Source organism: Cyprinodon tularosa, unplaced genomic scaffold (assembly GCF_016077235.1).
Source record: "Cyprinodon tularosa strain WSP-4 unplaced genomic scaffold, ASM1607723v1 ctg652, whole genome shotgun sequence".
In the NCBI taxonomy this organism is placed as follows: Eukaryota; Metazoa; Chordata; class Actinopteri; order Cyprinodontiformes; family Cyprinodontidae; genus Cyprinodon; species Cyprinodon tularosa.
Window position 1 is genome coordinate 1 of NW_024039399.1, and position 12,493 is coordinate 12,493.

Genomic DNA, 12,493 nt, shown 5'->3' on the forward strand with positions numbered 1-12,493 from the left:
TTAAACCAGTACCCATAATGTAATAAAACTCCCTACTTTATCCATTCAAATAGGAAAATTTACATTTAACCGTCTCTCCACTTATCTTTTTTAAAAAGTCCTCACTACACTCTAAATAAGTTTTCACCTTTATCTTCATAAGGAGATTTAAACAGTCTTTCTATTTCATTCAAATCTAAAGAACTTTATTAACCTGTCTCATTTAAGTAGTCTTTATATTCATTTAACAGGCCTTAATTGGACTTTCTAGAGTATTTATCCTTTATCATTATAAAATTTTGCTGTCTCTTTATTGTCTTTTCATCAAACCAAACATATAACCGTATATAGTTTTATCATTCTTCTGTCTTAAGTTACTTACTTTATATTTAAACTCATAAGTAACCACTTCTAAATAAGTTTGATCTATTCCTCTTAGTACTAACTTTAATCATTAACAGAGAACATCATTCCTTCCAATAAGTATTTCCACTATCTTATAGAAATCAACAGTAGTATTCAATCTTATAACATAATATAACACCTTTAAATTTTTCTTTACTTAATAACAAATGTAATATTCTCTCTTATTCATCATCAAGGAATCAATTTCATATACAAAGATCAACCCTTTTCATTATTTATACCTTTTCAACTTTTTAACCTCTCTCTCACTATAAAAAAATTTATTTTATCAAACTTCTTTGTTTACTAACCGCCTTCATATGTCTAGTTCAGATCCAAGTCTATTCATAGCTCTCCTTAAAAAGTAAGATTCCACTCTTAACCTTCTCTAAGACTTTATTTTAACCGTCCCTTTAGTAGTCTTTCTTAGATCAGAGACACATCATATAGACATCCATAAGTAAGATTTACTACCTTCTCTTTATAGGACTTTTATTTAACCCTGTCCTACTATGTCAGTTCAGATCCAAAGTTCTCCATCATCAGTAGGACTAGCATCCTTAGAAAAGATAAGTATTTCACTCACTCTTTAACTCATTCAATAACTGAAGGAACTGTTTACTTTAACCCTGTCTCTTTAGTATGTCTTTACATTCAGATCCAGAGGACACCCATCAATAATAGGACCAGTATCCACATAAAGGTAAGTATTTCACTCACTCTTTCATTCATTCAATAACTGAAGGAACGTCTTACTTTAACCCTGTCTCTTCACTATGTCTTTAGTTTTCAGATCCAAAGTTCTCCATCATCAGTAGGACCAGCATCCTTAGAAAAGATAAGTATTTCACTCACTCTTTAACTCATTCAATAACTAAAGGAACTGTTTACTTTAACCCTGTCTCTTTAGTATGTCTTTACATTCAGATCCAGAGGACACCCATCAATAATAGGACCAGTATCCACATAAAGGTAAGTATTTCACTCACTCTTTCATTCATTCAATAACTGAAGGAACTGTTTACTTTAACCCTGTCTCTTCACTATGTCTTTAGTTTTCAGATCCAAAGTTCTCCATCATCAGTAGGACCAGCATCCTTAGAAAAGATAAGTATTTACCTCACTCTCAACTCTTTCAATAACTATAGGAAGTGTTTACTTTAACCCTGTCTCTTTAGTATGTCTTTACATTCAGATCCAGAGGACACCCATCAATAATAGGACCAGTATCCACATAAAGGTAAGTATTTCACTCACTCTTTCATTCATTCAATAACTGAAGGAACGTCTTACTTTAACCCTGTCTCTTCACTATGTCTTTAGTTTTCAGATCCAAAGTTCTCCATCATCAGTAGGACCAGCATCCTTAGAAAAGATAAGTATTTCACTCACTCTTTAACTCATTCAATAACTAAAGGAACTGTTTACTTTAACCCTGTCTCTTTAGTATGTCTTTACATTCAGATCCAGAGGACACCCATCAATAATAGGACCAGTATCCACATAAAGGTAAGTATTTCACTCACTCTTTCATTCATTCAATAACTGAAGGAACGTCTTACTTTAACCCTGTCTCTTCACTATGTCTTTAGTTTTCAGATCCAAAGTTCTCCATCATCAGTAGGACCAGCATCCTTAGAAAAGATAAGTATTTCACTCACTCTTTAACTCATTCAATAACTTAAGGAACTGTTTACTTTAACCCTGTCTCTTTAGTATGTCTTTACATTCAGATCCAGAGGACACCCATCAATAATAGGACCAGTATCCACATAAAGGTAAGTATTTCACTCACTCTTTAACTCATTCAATAACTGAAGGAACTGTTTACTTTAACCCTGTCTCTTTAGTATGTCTTTACATTCAGATCCAGAGGACACCCATCAATAATAGGACCAGTATCCACATAAAGGTAAGTATTTCACTCACTCTTTCATTCATTCAATAACTGAAGGAACGTCTTACTTTAACCCTGTCTCTTCACTATGTCTTTAGTTTTCAGATCCAAAGTTCTCCATCATCAGTAGGACCAGCATCCTTAGAAAAGATAAGTATTTCACTCACTCTTTAACTCATTCAATAACTAAAGGAACTGTTTACTTTAACCCTGTCTCTTTAGTATGTCTTTACATTCAGATCCAGAGGACACCCATCAATAATAGGACCAGTATCCACATAAAGGTAAGTATTTCACTCACTCTTTCATTCATTCAATAACTGAAGGAACGTCTTACTTTAACCCTGTCTCTTCACTATGTCTTTAGTTTTCAGATCCAAAGTTCTCCATCATCAGTAGGACCAGCATCCTTAGAAAAGATAAGTATTTCACTCACTCTCAACTCTTTCAATAACTATAGGAACTGTTTACTTTAACCCTGTCTCTTTAGTATGTCTTTACATTCAGATCCAGAGGACACCCATCAATAATAGGACCAGTATCCACATAAAGGTAAGTATTTCACTCACTCTTTCATTCATTCAATAACTGAAGGAACGTCTTACTTTAACCCTGTCTCTTCACTATGTCTTTAGTTTTCAGATCCAAAGTTCTCCATCATCAGTAGGACCAGCATCCTTAGAAAAGATAAGTATTTCACTCACTCTTTAACTCATTCAATAACTAAAGGAACTGTTTACTTTAACCCTGTCTCTTTAGTATGTCTTTACATTCAGATCCAGAGGACACCCATCAATAATAGGACCAGTATCCACATAAAGGTAAGTATTTCACTCACTCTTTCATTCATTTAAAGGAATAGTACACCCAAAACATGATTAGCCTTCATTTTCTACTCACCCCCATGCTGAACAAAACTCTGGAGTACTTTTTTGATATCTCAAATGCATCTGGAGATCTGGGAGGCTTCTTGCTGTCTGCTGACATTCAAATAATGGAGGTCTATGGCGCCCGAGACAGAAAGGTCCATAAAAGTCCATAAAAACGTGTCAATATTCCTCCATACTGCTCGTCCAATGTATTCCAAGTGTCCTGAGTGGGTAGCGTCCATAATTTACTCGAAACGAAGTCATTTAGAATGTTTTTAGAGCATAAACAGTAGTGTATAGGATTTCCTAATAGCGCCCCCATGCGCGCTCACGACGCTACGGAAGCCGGCAGACCAAACCAGCGCATTCAGCTCGGCAAAGAACTCATGCTCTTCCTCAACACTGAAGTCCTCAGACATTTTTCTTTCGTTGTTTCTTTCTTTGCACAGGTAAACAGCACATTTCTTCTTCTACGCTTGCATTATCGGCAGAGCAGACGCTGAATGCGCACTTCCTTCCGGTTTGGTCTGCCGGCTTCCGTAGAATCGTGAGCGCGCATGGGGGCGCTATTAGGAAATCCTATACACTACTGTTTAGGCTCTAAAACGTTCTAAATGACTTCGTTTCGAGTAAATTCTGGATGCTACCCACTCAGGACACTTGGATTACATTGGACGAGCAGTATGGAGGAATATTGACACGTTTTTGTGGACTTTTGTGGACCTTTCTGTCTCGGGCGCCATAGACCTCCATTATTTGAATGTCAGCAGACAGCAAGAAGCCTCCCAGATCTCCAGATGCATTTGAGATATCAAAAAAGTACTCCAGAGTTTTGTTCAGCATGGGGGTGAGTAGAAAATGAAGGCTAATCATGTTTTGGGTGTACTATTCCTTTAATAACTGAAGGAACGTCTTACTTTAACCCTGTCTCTTCACTGTGTCTTTAGTTTTCAGATCCAAAGTTCTCCATCATCAGTAGGACTAGCATCCATAGAAAAGATAAGTATTTCACTCACTCTTTAACTCATTCAATAACTGAAGGAACTGTTTACTTTAACCCTGTCTCTTTAGTATGTCTTTACATTCAGATCCAGAGGACACCCATCAATAATAGGACCAGTATCCACATAAAGGTAAGTATTTCACTCACTCTTTCATTCATTCAATAACTGAAGGAACGCTGCTGCTTCTTTGGCATGGCTGAGTGCCTTTAGTTGATTTAGTTGTGTATGTTGTTATTATTATTGTTGTGTGTTTGCTTGTCTGTACTGTATATATTTGACCTTTTGCACGGGAGCTGCAATGGAAATTTCGTTGAATTCTGTTCAGTGACAATAAATGCTAAATGCTATCTTACTTTAACCCTGTCTCTTCACTGTGTCTTTAGTTTTCAGATCCAAAGTTCTCCATCATCAGTAGGACTAGCATCCATAGAAAAGATAAGTATTTCACTCACTCTTTAACTCATTCAATAACTGAAGGAACTGTTTACTTTAACCCTGTCTCTTTAGTATGTCTTTACATTCAGATCCAGAGGACACCCATCAATAATAGGACCAGTATCCACATAAAGGTAAGTATTTCACTCACTCTTTCATTCATTCAATAACTGAAGGAACGTCTTACTTTAACCCTGTCTCTTCACTATGTCTTTAGTTTTCAGATCCAAAGTTCTCCATCATCAGTAGGACCAGCATCCTTAGAAAAGATAAGTATTTACCTCACTCTCAACTCTTTCAATAACTATAGGAAGTGTTTACTTTAACCCTGTCTCTTTAGTATGTCTTTACATTCAGATCCAGAGGACACCCATCAATAATAGGACCAGTATCCACATAAAGGTAAGTATTTCACTCACTCTTTCATTCATTCAATAACTGAAGGAACGTCTTACTTTAACCCTGTCTCTTCACTATGTCTTTAGTTTTCAGATCCAAAGTTCTCCATCATCAGTAGGACTAGCATCCATAGAAAAGATAAGTATTTCACTCACTCTTTAACTCATTCAATAACTGAAGGAACTGTTTACTTTAACCCTGTCTCTTTAGTATGTCTTTACATTCAGATCCAGAGGACACCCATCAATAATAGGACCAGTATCCACATAAAGGTAAGTATTTCACTCACTCTTTCATTCATTCAATAACTGAAGGAACGTCTTACTTTAACCCTGTCTCTTCACTGTGTCTTTAGTTTTCAGATCCAAAGTTCTCCATCATCAGTAGGACTAGCATCCATAGAAAAGATAAGTATTTCACTCACTCTTTAACTCATTCAATAACTGAAGGAACTGTTTACTTTAACCCTGTCTCTTTAGTATGTCTTTACATTCAGATCCAGAGGACTCCATCATCAATAGGACCAGCATCCACAGAAAAGATAAGTATTTCACTCACTCTTTAACTCATTCAATAACTGAAGGAACTGTTTACTTTAACCCTGTCTCTTTAGTATGTCTTTACATTCAGATCCAGAGGACACCCATCAATAATAGGACCAGTATCCACATAAAGGTAAGTATTTCACTCACTCTTTAACTCATTCATTATCTTAAGGAACTGTTTACTTTGACTTGTTTTGCCTTACAGAAACCTGGCTGCAGCAAGAGGATTATGTGAGCATAAATGAGGCAACTCCTTCAAGCTATTTAAATTTTCACATCCCCAGAAGTTCTGGGCGAGGAGGAGGAGTAGCAACAATCTTCCAGTCTGACTTACTGATTACTCCCAAAACAGTTAATACCTACAACTCTTTTGAACATTTAACCCTTAATTTCCCTGATCCAAATTTCAAGGCAAGAAAACCTCTTCTTTTTGTAACTTTGTATCGTCCACCAGGTCCTTACTCTGAATTTTTAGATGAGTTTTCAGAGTTCCTTTCTGATTTGGTATTAAATACTGACAGGGTCATCATAGTGGGAGATTTTAACATCCATGCTGACATTGAAGGCGATAGCTTAAGAGCAGCCTTTAATGCTATCTTAGACACTATTGGCTTTGTTCAAAATGTGAATAGTCCCACGCATTCTCATCTTCATACTTTGGATCTTGTGCTGACATACGGCATAGAATGTGAAGAAATAACAGTATTTCCTCACAACCCTGTCCTCTCTGACCACTTTCTAATAACCTTCAGGATTACTTTAACAGAGTTCTCCTCCCCCAAAAGAAGGTTCAATTTTAGTAGATCTTTATCAGATAGTGCAGTTATAAATTTTAAAGAATCTGCTTCACTTTCTCTCTCCTCTGTGTCACTGAGCAGTGCTGCAGAGTGCAAAAGTTTAGCTTATTCCCCTTCACAGGTTGATGATTTTGTTGATGGGGTTGCTAGTTCTCTGCGTATTGCCTTAGACAACGCAGCTCCTTTGAAAATGAAAACCGTTAAAAATAGAAAGCTTGCTCCTTGGTTTAATGCAGAGCTGCGTACTTTGAAGCAAAATGCTAGGAAACTGGAGAGAAAATATCGCTCCACAGGCCTGCGAGAGTCCTTCCTAGTCTGGAAAAATGGTTTACTGCTGTATAAGAGGACCCTTTGTAAAGCAAGAGCAGCATACTTCTCCTCATTAATAGAGGAGAATAAGAATAATCCTAGATTTCTTTTTAATACAGTTGCCAAACTCACCCAGAGCCATAGCTCTGTTGAACCGTCCATTCCACCTGCTCTTAGCAGCAATGACTTTATGGGATTCTTTATAAATAAGATTGATCTTATTAAAAATAAGATCATAAGCACTCCTCTATCCGCGATTGTACCTGAGGTAGTCATGGAATCTGAACTGGGTTTAGACTGCTTTGATCCAGTTGAACTCTCTGAATTAGCAAAATTATTGTCTTCATCTAAGCCTTCAACTTGTATGTTAGATCCAGTTCCAACCAGGTTATTTAAGGAGGTATTCCCTTTGATCTCCTCCTCCATTTTAGATGTGATTAATCTATCTCTGTTACAGGGATATGTACCTAAAGCTTTTAAGGTTGCTGTAATTAAACCTCTGCTTAAGAAACCGTCTCTTGACCCAGATGACTTGGTCAATTATAGACCTATATCCAATCTTCCTTTCTTATCCAAAATTCTTGAGAAAGTAGTTGCCAAACAAGTTTGCGATCACTTCCACCATAATGAACTTTTTGAAGAGTTTCAGTCTGGCTTTAGAGCTCATCATAGCACTGAAACAGCTCTGGTGAAAGTCACTAATGATATTCTCATGGCCTCAGATAATGGACTTGTATCTGTGCTCGTCCTGTTGGATCTTAGTGCTGCATTTGATACAGTTGACCATAATATTCTTTTAGAAAGACTTGAATATTTTGTTGGAATTAAAGGAACAGCACTAGACTGGTTTAAATCTTATCTATCTGATCGAATTCAGTTTGTTCATGTTAATGATAGATCTTCAACACGCTCAAAGGTTACCTGTGGAGTACCACAGGGATCAGTGCTAGGACCAATTCTCTTTACTTTATACATGCTCCCAATTGGTAGAATTATTAGACAGCATGGGATTAATTTCCACTGTTATGCTGATGATACCCAGCTATATCTGTCTATAAATCCAGATGAAGCTAACCCATTACATAGATTACAGGCATGTCTTGAAGACATAAAAACCTGGATGACTCTTAACTTTCTGCTTCTGAATGCAGACAAAACAGAAGTTATAGTCTTTGGACCAGAGTCTCTGAAAAAGAAACTGATTAGCCAGTCACCTCATTTGGATGGGATTAAACTGATTTCAGATAATAAAGTAAAAAATCTTGGTGTTGTTTTTGATCAGGACCTGTCATTTAGGTCCCATATCAAGGAGGTTTCTAGAATTTCCTTCTTTCATCTGAGGAACATTGCAAAAATTAGAAATATCCTGTCCAGGGGTGATGCTGAGAAACTAGTCCATGCATTTGTTACTTCAAGGCTGGACTATTGTAATTCTTTACTATCAGGAAGTCCACAAACTGTAGTTAAAAGCCTTCAGCTGATCCAAAATGCTGCAGCCAGAGTTCTAATGAAAATTAAAAAGAGAGATCATATCTCGCCTATCCTGGCTTCTCTTCATTGGCTTCCTGTTAAATCAAGAATAGAATTTAAAATCCTCCTTCTCACATATAAAGCCTTAAATGGCCAAGCTCCATCTTATATCAGAGATCTGATTGTTCCTTATGTTCCTAACAGAGCACTTCGCTCTCAATCTGCAGGTTTACTAGTGGTTCCTAGAATTTCTAAAAGTAGAATGGGAGGCAGATCTTTTAGTTATCAGGCTCCTCTCCTGTGGAACCAACTACCAGTTTTAGTCCGTGAGGCAGACACCCTGTCTACTTTTAAGGCTAGGCTTAAAACTTTCCTTTTTGATAAAGCTTATAGTTAGAGTGGCTCAGGTTATCCTGAGCTATCTCTATAGTTATGCTGCTATAGGCTTAGACTTTTGGAGGACATAGGGACCCCCATTTCATCATTCTGCTTCATTCTCTCTCTGTTCTCCTATTCTGCAGAATCTGTTAGTTCAATCTCTAACCTTCTGCTCTCTCTGCTTTTCCTCAGAGTAGCTTTGCCTCGTCTGTTCCTGTTTGGCTGTGACGTCATCCTGGAAAGAAACATCAGCTGTGCTGCTTCTATCAACACCCTTGTTTATAGATGTTGGAGATCGGCCTGTTTTCCAGTGTGGTCCTGTTTCTCTGACCGTGACTGAGTGGATGTGCTTTCTTCGTCCTCTGGCATGGGAGCTGCCTTGGAGCTCGTCTGCCTGGCTGTGTGTTTCCTGGACGGGGCCGCCTTTTACAGCTGCTTTTTGTATCTCTGCTTCTGTCTCCTTGAACCCCAGTCGGCCTCGGCAGATGGCCGCTCACACTGAGCCTGGTTCTGCTGGAGGTTTCTTCCTGTTAAAAGGGAGTTTTTCCTCTCCACTGTCGCTACAAGCATGCTTAGTGTGGGGGATTGTATTTGAGTCAATGAGTCAATGCAATCAACTGGTTTTCCTTAGATAGAAAACTTTGTATCAATTTGATCTGGTTGAACTGTAAAGTGCCTTGAGATGACATGTGTTGTGAATTTGGCGCTATATAAATAAACTGAATTGAATTGAATTGAATTTACTTATACCCTGTCTCTTTACTATGTCTTTACATTCAGATCCAGAGGACACCCATCAATAATAGGACCAGTATCCACATAAAGGTAAGTATTTCACTCACTCTTTAACTCATTCAATAACTGAAGGAACTGTTTACTTTAACCCTGTCTCTTTACTATGTCTTTACATTCAGATCCAGAGGACATCCATCAATAATAGGACCAGCATCCACAAAAAAGATAAGTATTTCACTCACTCTTTAACTCATTCAATAACTGAAGGAACTGTTTACTTTAACCCTGTCTCTTCACTATGTCTTTAGTTTCAGATCCAAAGTTCTCCATCATCAGTAGGACCAGCATCCTTAGAAAAGATAAGTATTTCACTCACTCTTTAACTCATTCAATAACTGAAGGAACTGTTTACTTTAACCCTGTCTCTTTACTATGTCTTTACATTCAGATCCAAAGTTCTCCATCATCAGTAGGACCAGCATCCACAGAAAAGATAAGTATTTCACTCACTCTTTAACTCATTCAATAACTAAAGGAACTGTTTACTTTAACCCTGTCTCTTTACTATGTCTTTACATTCAGATCCAGAGGACACCCATCAATAATAGGACCAGCATCCACATAAAGGTAAGTATTTCACTCACTCTTTAATTCATTCAATAACTGAAGGAACTGTTTACTTTAACCCTGTCTCTTCACTATGTCTTTAGTTTCAGATCCAAAGTTCTCCATCATCAGTAGGACCAGCATCCTTAGAAAAGATAAGTATTTCACTCACTCTTTAACTCATTCAATAACTGAAGGAACTGTTTACTTTAACCCTGTCTCTTCACTATGTCTTTACATTCAGATCCAGAGGACACCCATCATCAGTAGGACCAGCATCCTTAGAAAAGATAAGTATTTCACTCACTCTTTAACTCATTCAATAACTGAAGGAACTGTTTACTTTAACCCTGTCTCTTCACTATGTCTTTACATTCAGATCCAAAGTTCTCCATCATCAGTAGGACCAGCATCCACAGAAAAGATAAGTATTTCACTCACTCTTTAACTCATTCAATAACTGAAGGAACTGTTTACTTTAACCCTGTCTCTTTACTATGTCTTTACATTCAGATCCAGAGGACATCCATCAATAATAGGACCAGCATCCACATAAAGGTAAGTATTTCACTCACTCTTTAACTCATTCAATAACTGAAGGAACTGTTTACTTTAACCCTGTCTCTTCACTATGTCTTTAGTTTCAGATCCAAAGTTCTCCATCATCAGTAGGACCAGCATCCTTAGAAAAGATAAGTATTTCACTCACTCTTTAACTCTTTCAATAACTGAAGGAACTGTTTACTTTAACCCTGTCTCTTCACTATGTCTTTAGTTTCAGATCCAAAGTTCTCCATCATCAGTAGGACCAGCATCCTTAGAAAAGATAAGTATTTCACTCACTCTTTAACTCATTCAATAACTGAAGGAACTTTTTACTTTAACCCTGTCTCTTCACTATGTCTTTACATTCAGATCCAAAGTTCTCCATCATTAGTAGGACCAGCATCCTTAGAAAAGATAAGTATTTCACTCACTCTTTAACTCATTCAATAACTGAAGGAACTGTTTACTTTAACCCTGTCTCTTCACTATGTCTTTAGTTTCAGATCCAAAGTTCTCCATCATTAGTAGGACCAGCATCCTTAGAAAAGATAAGTATTTCACTCACTCTTTAACTCATTCAATAACTGAAGGAACTGTTTACTTTAACCCTGTCTCTTTACTATGTCTTTACATTCAGATCCAGAGGACATCCATCAATAATAGGACCAGCATCCACAAAAAAGATAAGTATTTACCTCACTCTTTAACTCTTTCAATAACTGAAGGAACTGTTTACTTTAACCCTGTCTCTTTACTATGTCTTTAGTTTCAGATCCAAAGTTCTCCATCATCAGTAGGACCAGTATCCTTAGAAAAGATAAGTATTTCACTCACTCTTTAACTCATTCAATAACTGAAGGAACTGTTTACTTTAACCCTGTCTCTTCACTATGTCTTTAGTTTTCAGATCCAAAGTTCTCCATCATTAGTAGGACCAGCATCCTTAGAAAAGATAAGTATTTCACTCACTCTTTAACTCATTCAATAACTGAAGGAACTGTTTACTTTAACCCTGTCTCTTTACTATGTCTTTACATTCAGATCCAGAGGACACCCATCATCAGTAGGACCAGCATCCACATAAAGGTAAGTATTTCACTCACTCTTTAACTCATTCAATAACTGAAGGAACTGTTTACTTTAACCCTGTCTCTTCACTATGTCTTTAGTTTTCAGATCCAAAGTTCTCCATCATCAGTAGGACCAGCATCCTTAGAAAAGATAAGTATTTCACTCACTCTTTAACTCATTCAATAACTGAAGGAACTGTTTACTTTAACCCTGTCTCTTCACTATGTCTTTAGTTTCAGATCCAAAGTTCTCCATCATCAGTAGGACCAGCATCCTTAGAAAAGATAAGTATTTCACTCACTCTTTAACTCATTCAATAACTGAAGGAACTGTTTACTTTAACCCTGTCTCTTTACTATGTCTTTACATTCAGATCCAGAGGACATCCATCAATAATAGGACCAGCATCCACAAAAAAGATAAGTATTTCACTCACTCTTCAACTCATTCAATAACTGAAGGAACTGTTTACTTTAACCCTGTCTCTTCACTATGTCTTTAGTTTCAGATCCAAAGTTCTCCATCATCAGTAGGACCAGCATCCTTAGAAAAGATAAGTATTTCACTCACTCTTTAACTCATTCAATAACTGAAGGAACTGTTTACTTTAACCCTGTCTCTTCACTATGTCTTTAGTTTCAGATCCAAAGTTCTCCATCATCAGTAGGACCAGCATCCTTAGAAAAGATAAGTATTTCACTCACTCTTTAACTCATTCAATAACTGAAGGAACTGTTTACTTTAACCCTGTCTCTTTAGTATGTCTTTACATTCAGATCCAGAGGACACCCATCAATAATAGGACCAGCATCCACATAAAGGTAAGTATTTCACTCACTCTTTAACTCATTCAATAACTGAAGGAACTGTTTACTTTAACCCTGTCTCTTTACTATGTCTTTACATTCAGATCCAGAGGACATCCATCAATAATAGGACCAGCATCCACATAAAGGTAAGTATTTCACTCACTCTTTAACTCATTCAATAACTGAAGGAACTGTTTACTTTAACCATCAGCAAGAATGTGCAATTGAAATACACAGGC

General features: G+C 37.1%; 1 protein-coding gene across 1 annotated transcript; it reads left to right on the plus strand.

The window, feature by feature from the left end:
* Positions 1–2,100: 2,100 nt before the first annotated feature.
* LOC119799196 lies at positions 2,101–5,482 on the plus strand (the record flags this gene model as incomplete). The annotated part of the gene is made up of 10 exons (XM_038308998.1): positions 2,101–2,162; positions 2,252–2,296; positions 2,380–2,407; positions 2,504–2,565; positions 2,649–2,676; positions 2,742–2,833; positions 2,917–3,102; positions 4,098–4,283; positions 4,538–4,723; positions 4,807–5,482. Coding segments are annotated over 10 exons (962 nt in total), but the record flags the coding sequence as incomplete, so codon positions are not given.
* Between the last annotated feature and the right edge of the window lie 7,011 nt (positions 5,483–12,493).